The 2,181-nt window shown below is 59.5% G+C and overlaps 3 protein-coding genes across 3 annotated transcripts; all 3 read right to left on the reverse strand.

Moving 5' to 3' along the window:
* Positions 1-83: 83 nt before the first annotated feature.
* On the reverse strand, positions 84-1,004 carry DQ04_17661000 (putative protein phosphatase 4 catalytic subunit; the record flags this gene model as incomplete). The annotated part of the gene is made up of 1 exon (XM_009317620.1): positions 84-1,004. One exon carries the CDS (start codon positions 1,002-1,004, stop codon positions 84-86), a length of 921 nt encoding a protein of 306 aa, XP_009315895.1.
* A 390-nt stretch (positions 1,005-1,394) lies between these two features.
* DQ04_17661010 (putative methionine sulfoxide reductase) lies at positions 1,395-1,616 on the reverse strand (the record flags this gene model as incomplete). Its single annotated transcript, XM_009317621.1, has 1 exon — positions 1,395-1,616. One exon carries the CDS (start codon positions 1,614-1,616, stop codon positions 1,395-1,397), a length of 222 nt encoding a protein of 73 aa, XP_009315896.1.
* Positions 1,617-1,659: 43 nt separating this feature from the next.
* Positions 1,660-2,022, reverse strand: DQ04_17661020 (putative methionine sulfoxide reductase; the record flags this gene model as incomplete). The annotated part of the gene is made up of 1 exon (XM_009317622.1): positions 1,660-2,022. The coding sequence occupies one exon, from the start codon at positions 2,020-2,022 to the stop codon at positions 1,660-1,662; it is 363 nt and encodes a 120-aa protein (XP_009315897.1).
* Positions 2,023-2,181: the final 159 nt, after the last annotated feature.

Consider the following 2,181-nt stretch of genomic DNA (forward strand, 5'->3'; position numbering starts at 1 on the left):
CCCCCCCCCTTCTCCTCATCGTGGCGTTCTTCATTGGCTTCTCTCTCTTCGCTCATCCCCCACTCCCTCCCTCCCTTCGGCTGCTAGAGGAAGTACTCCGGCGGGGGCTGCTTCGATAAGTGCCCGCGCGTCTCAGCTGGCGCCGCGCCGAATGTGATGAAGTTACGGTCCGTCCGCGACTGCTCGCCAATCCTCATGATGGACGCAACGTTGCCACAGCGGTAGCAGTAGTTCGGCGCCGACCACACCGTGCAGCAGTTGTTGTCGAACATAGACTTGTAGCCCTCAAACACGAGCTGGTGCGCGCGCGCGATGAGGCTGAGACCGTTCTTGTGGTTGAAGGCCTTCGTGACATCGGCACCGAAGATGAAGCCGGCGCCGCGCGGACTCACGCCCCAGCCGTCCATGTCTTCCGGGTCCGACCACAGCAGGTCGCTCATCGCGCCGTCGTGCGGCACCTCCTGCTTGCGGTCCAGCACGCGGATCTCATCGAGTGTGTTGATCTGCGGGCTCAAGCCGCCGTGTACGCACAGAACATCGTCCTCCACCACAGCTGATAGTGGCATATAGTCGAAGAGCTCTGTGCAGAGGCGCCACACATTGGCGCTGCCGTACTTGCGGTAGCACTCGTCGTAGAAGCCGTATACCTGCGTGATTTGCCGCGACTCGTGGTTGCCACGCAGGAGTGTGACGCGGTCGGGGTAACGCACCTTTAGAAGGAGCAACAGCAGAAGTGTCTCCACGCTGTGGTAGCCGCGGTCAACGTAGTCGCCCATGAATATATAGCTGGTCTCCGGTATGCGTCCGCCGTGGCGAAAGAGTTCTAGCAGATCAAAAAACTGACCATGAATATCGCCACACAGCGTGACAGGGGCGTAGACCACCTCAATGTTGCCCTCCTCGAGGAATAAATCCTTGCAACAGTCGCACAACTGCGCCACCTGCCGCTCTGTGATGAGTCTACACGCGTAGAGCGACTCTACCATGTCATTCAAGTCCGTCATTGTGCGCCGCCCCACCCAGTTCCCCTCCTACTTCTCTCACCCCTTTATATAAAAAAGACTACGGTGCGTCGCGCCAAGAGACGCGTGGCGCAACACGCACAGGAAGAAGTAGAAAGAGGAAAGAGAGAGAGTGTGTGTGTGTGTAAAAGGGGGCCACAGTGACGCGCGCCAAACACAACAAGAAACAGCAGCAGCAGCTTACGGAGAGGGGGGGGGAAGCAACAATCCACCCGCAGAAAGCTGCTGCTGCCGCCGTCGCCGCAAAGCCGCAGGCCAACAACAGGTAGAGGAAGTATAAGAATCAAATCACCAGCAACAATGCGGAGTATGAGCTCAAAACCATATACATTCTTAACAAGAAGTGCACGCCACACCACACCACACCGCGGCTCACTGCTGCGGCCGAAAATGAATGGATGTGCTGTTCACACAGTGCCGCTCATTCGGTGGCGGGTTTCGGAACCCCTCGCCGCGGAAGACGTGCCCCAGGTGGCCGTTGCACGCGTTGCAGAGAATCTCCGTGCGGGTGCCGTCGGCGTCGGCCGCCTCTCGTACCGCCCCCGGCACGCAGTCCCAGAAGCCCGGCCAGCCGCAACCGCAGCGGAATTTCATCGCCGATGTGTACAACAGCGACCCACACGCCGCGCAGACGTAGTCACCAGGCGCGAAGTGGTCGTCGTACGGCCCNGAATTTCATCGCCGATGTGTACAACAGCGACCCACACGCCGCGCAGACGTAGTCACCAGGCGCGAAGTGGTCGTCGTACGGCCCGAAGCGCGGGTCAGTGCCCTTCTCGCGCAGCACACGGAACTGCTGCGGCGTCAACTTCGCCCGCCACGCGGCGTCGCCGATGTCCTTCGATCCGTCGGCCCCCGCTTGTGTGGCGCAGTGCGTCATGCGTCGCTGGCTATCTGTGAAGAGCTGGTGGCGGGGAAAAGACGCTGCGTAGCTGGAAGTAGCAGCAGCAGCAGCAGCACGCGCACCCCACAGCTGCCCGCAAAGCACTCGCCTTAGCATGAATATGTACTGAAAAGCGATGATGATGATGATGATGTTGTTGTTATCTCTTCGCACCTCCCTCCCTCGGCTTCTCAAACACACACGAGTGGGGGGCGTGTGAGGCACGGGGTGGCAAACAGGAGGGGGGAAAAACACACACAGGCATAAAAAAAAAAA

Source organism: Trypanosoma grayi (genome assembly GCF_000691245.1).
Source record: "Trypanosoma grayi strain ANR4 Tgr_1766_V1, whole genome shotgun sequence".
NCBI lineage: Eukaryota > Euglenozoa > Kinetoplastea > Trypanosomatida > Trypanosomatidae > Trypanosoma > Trypanosoma grayi.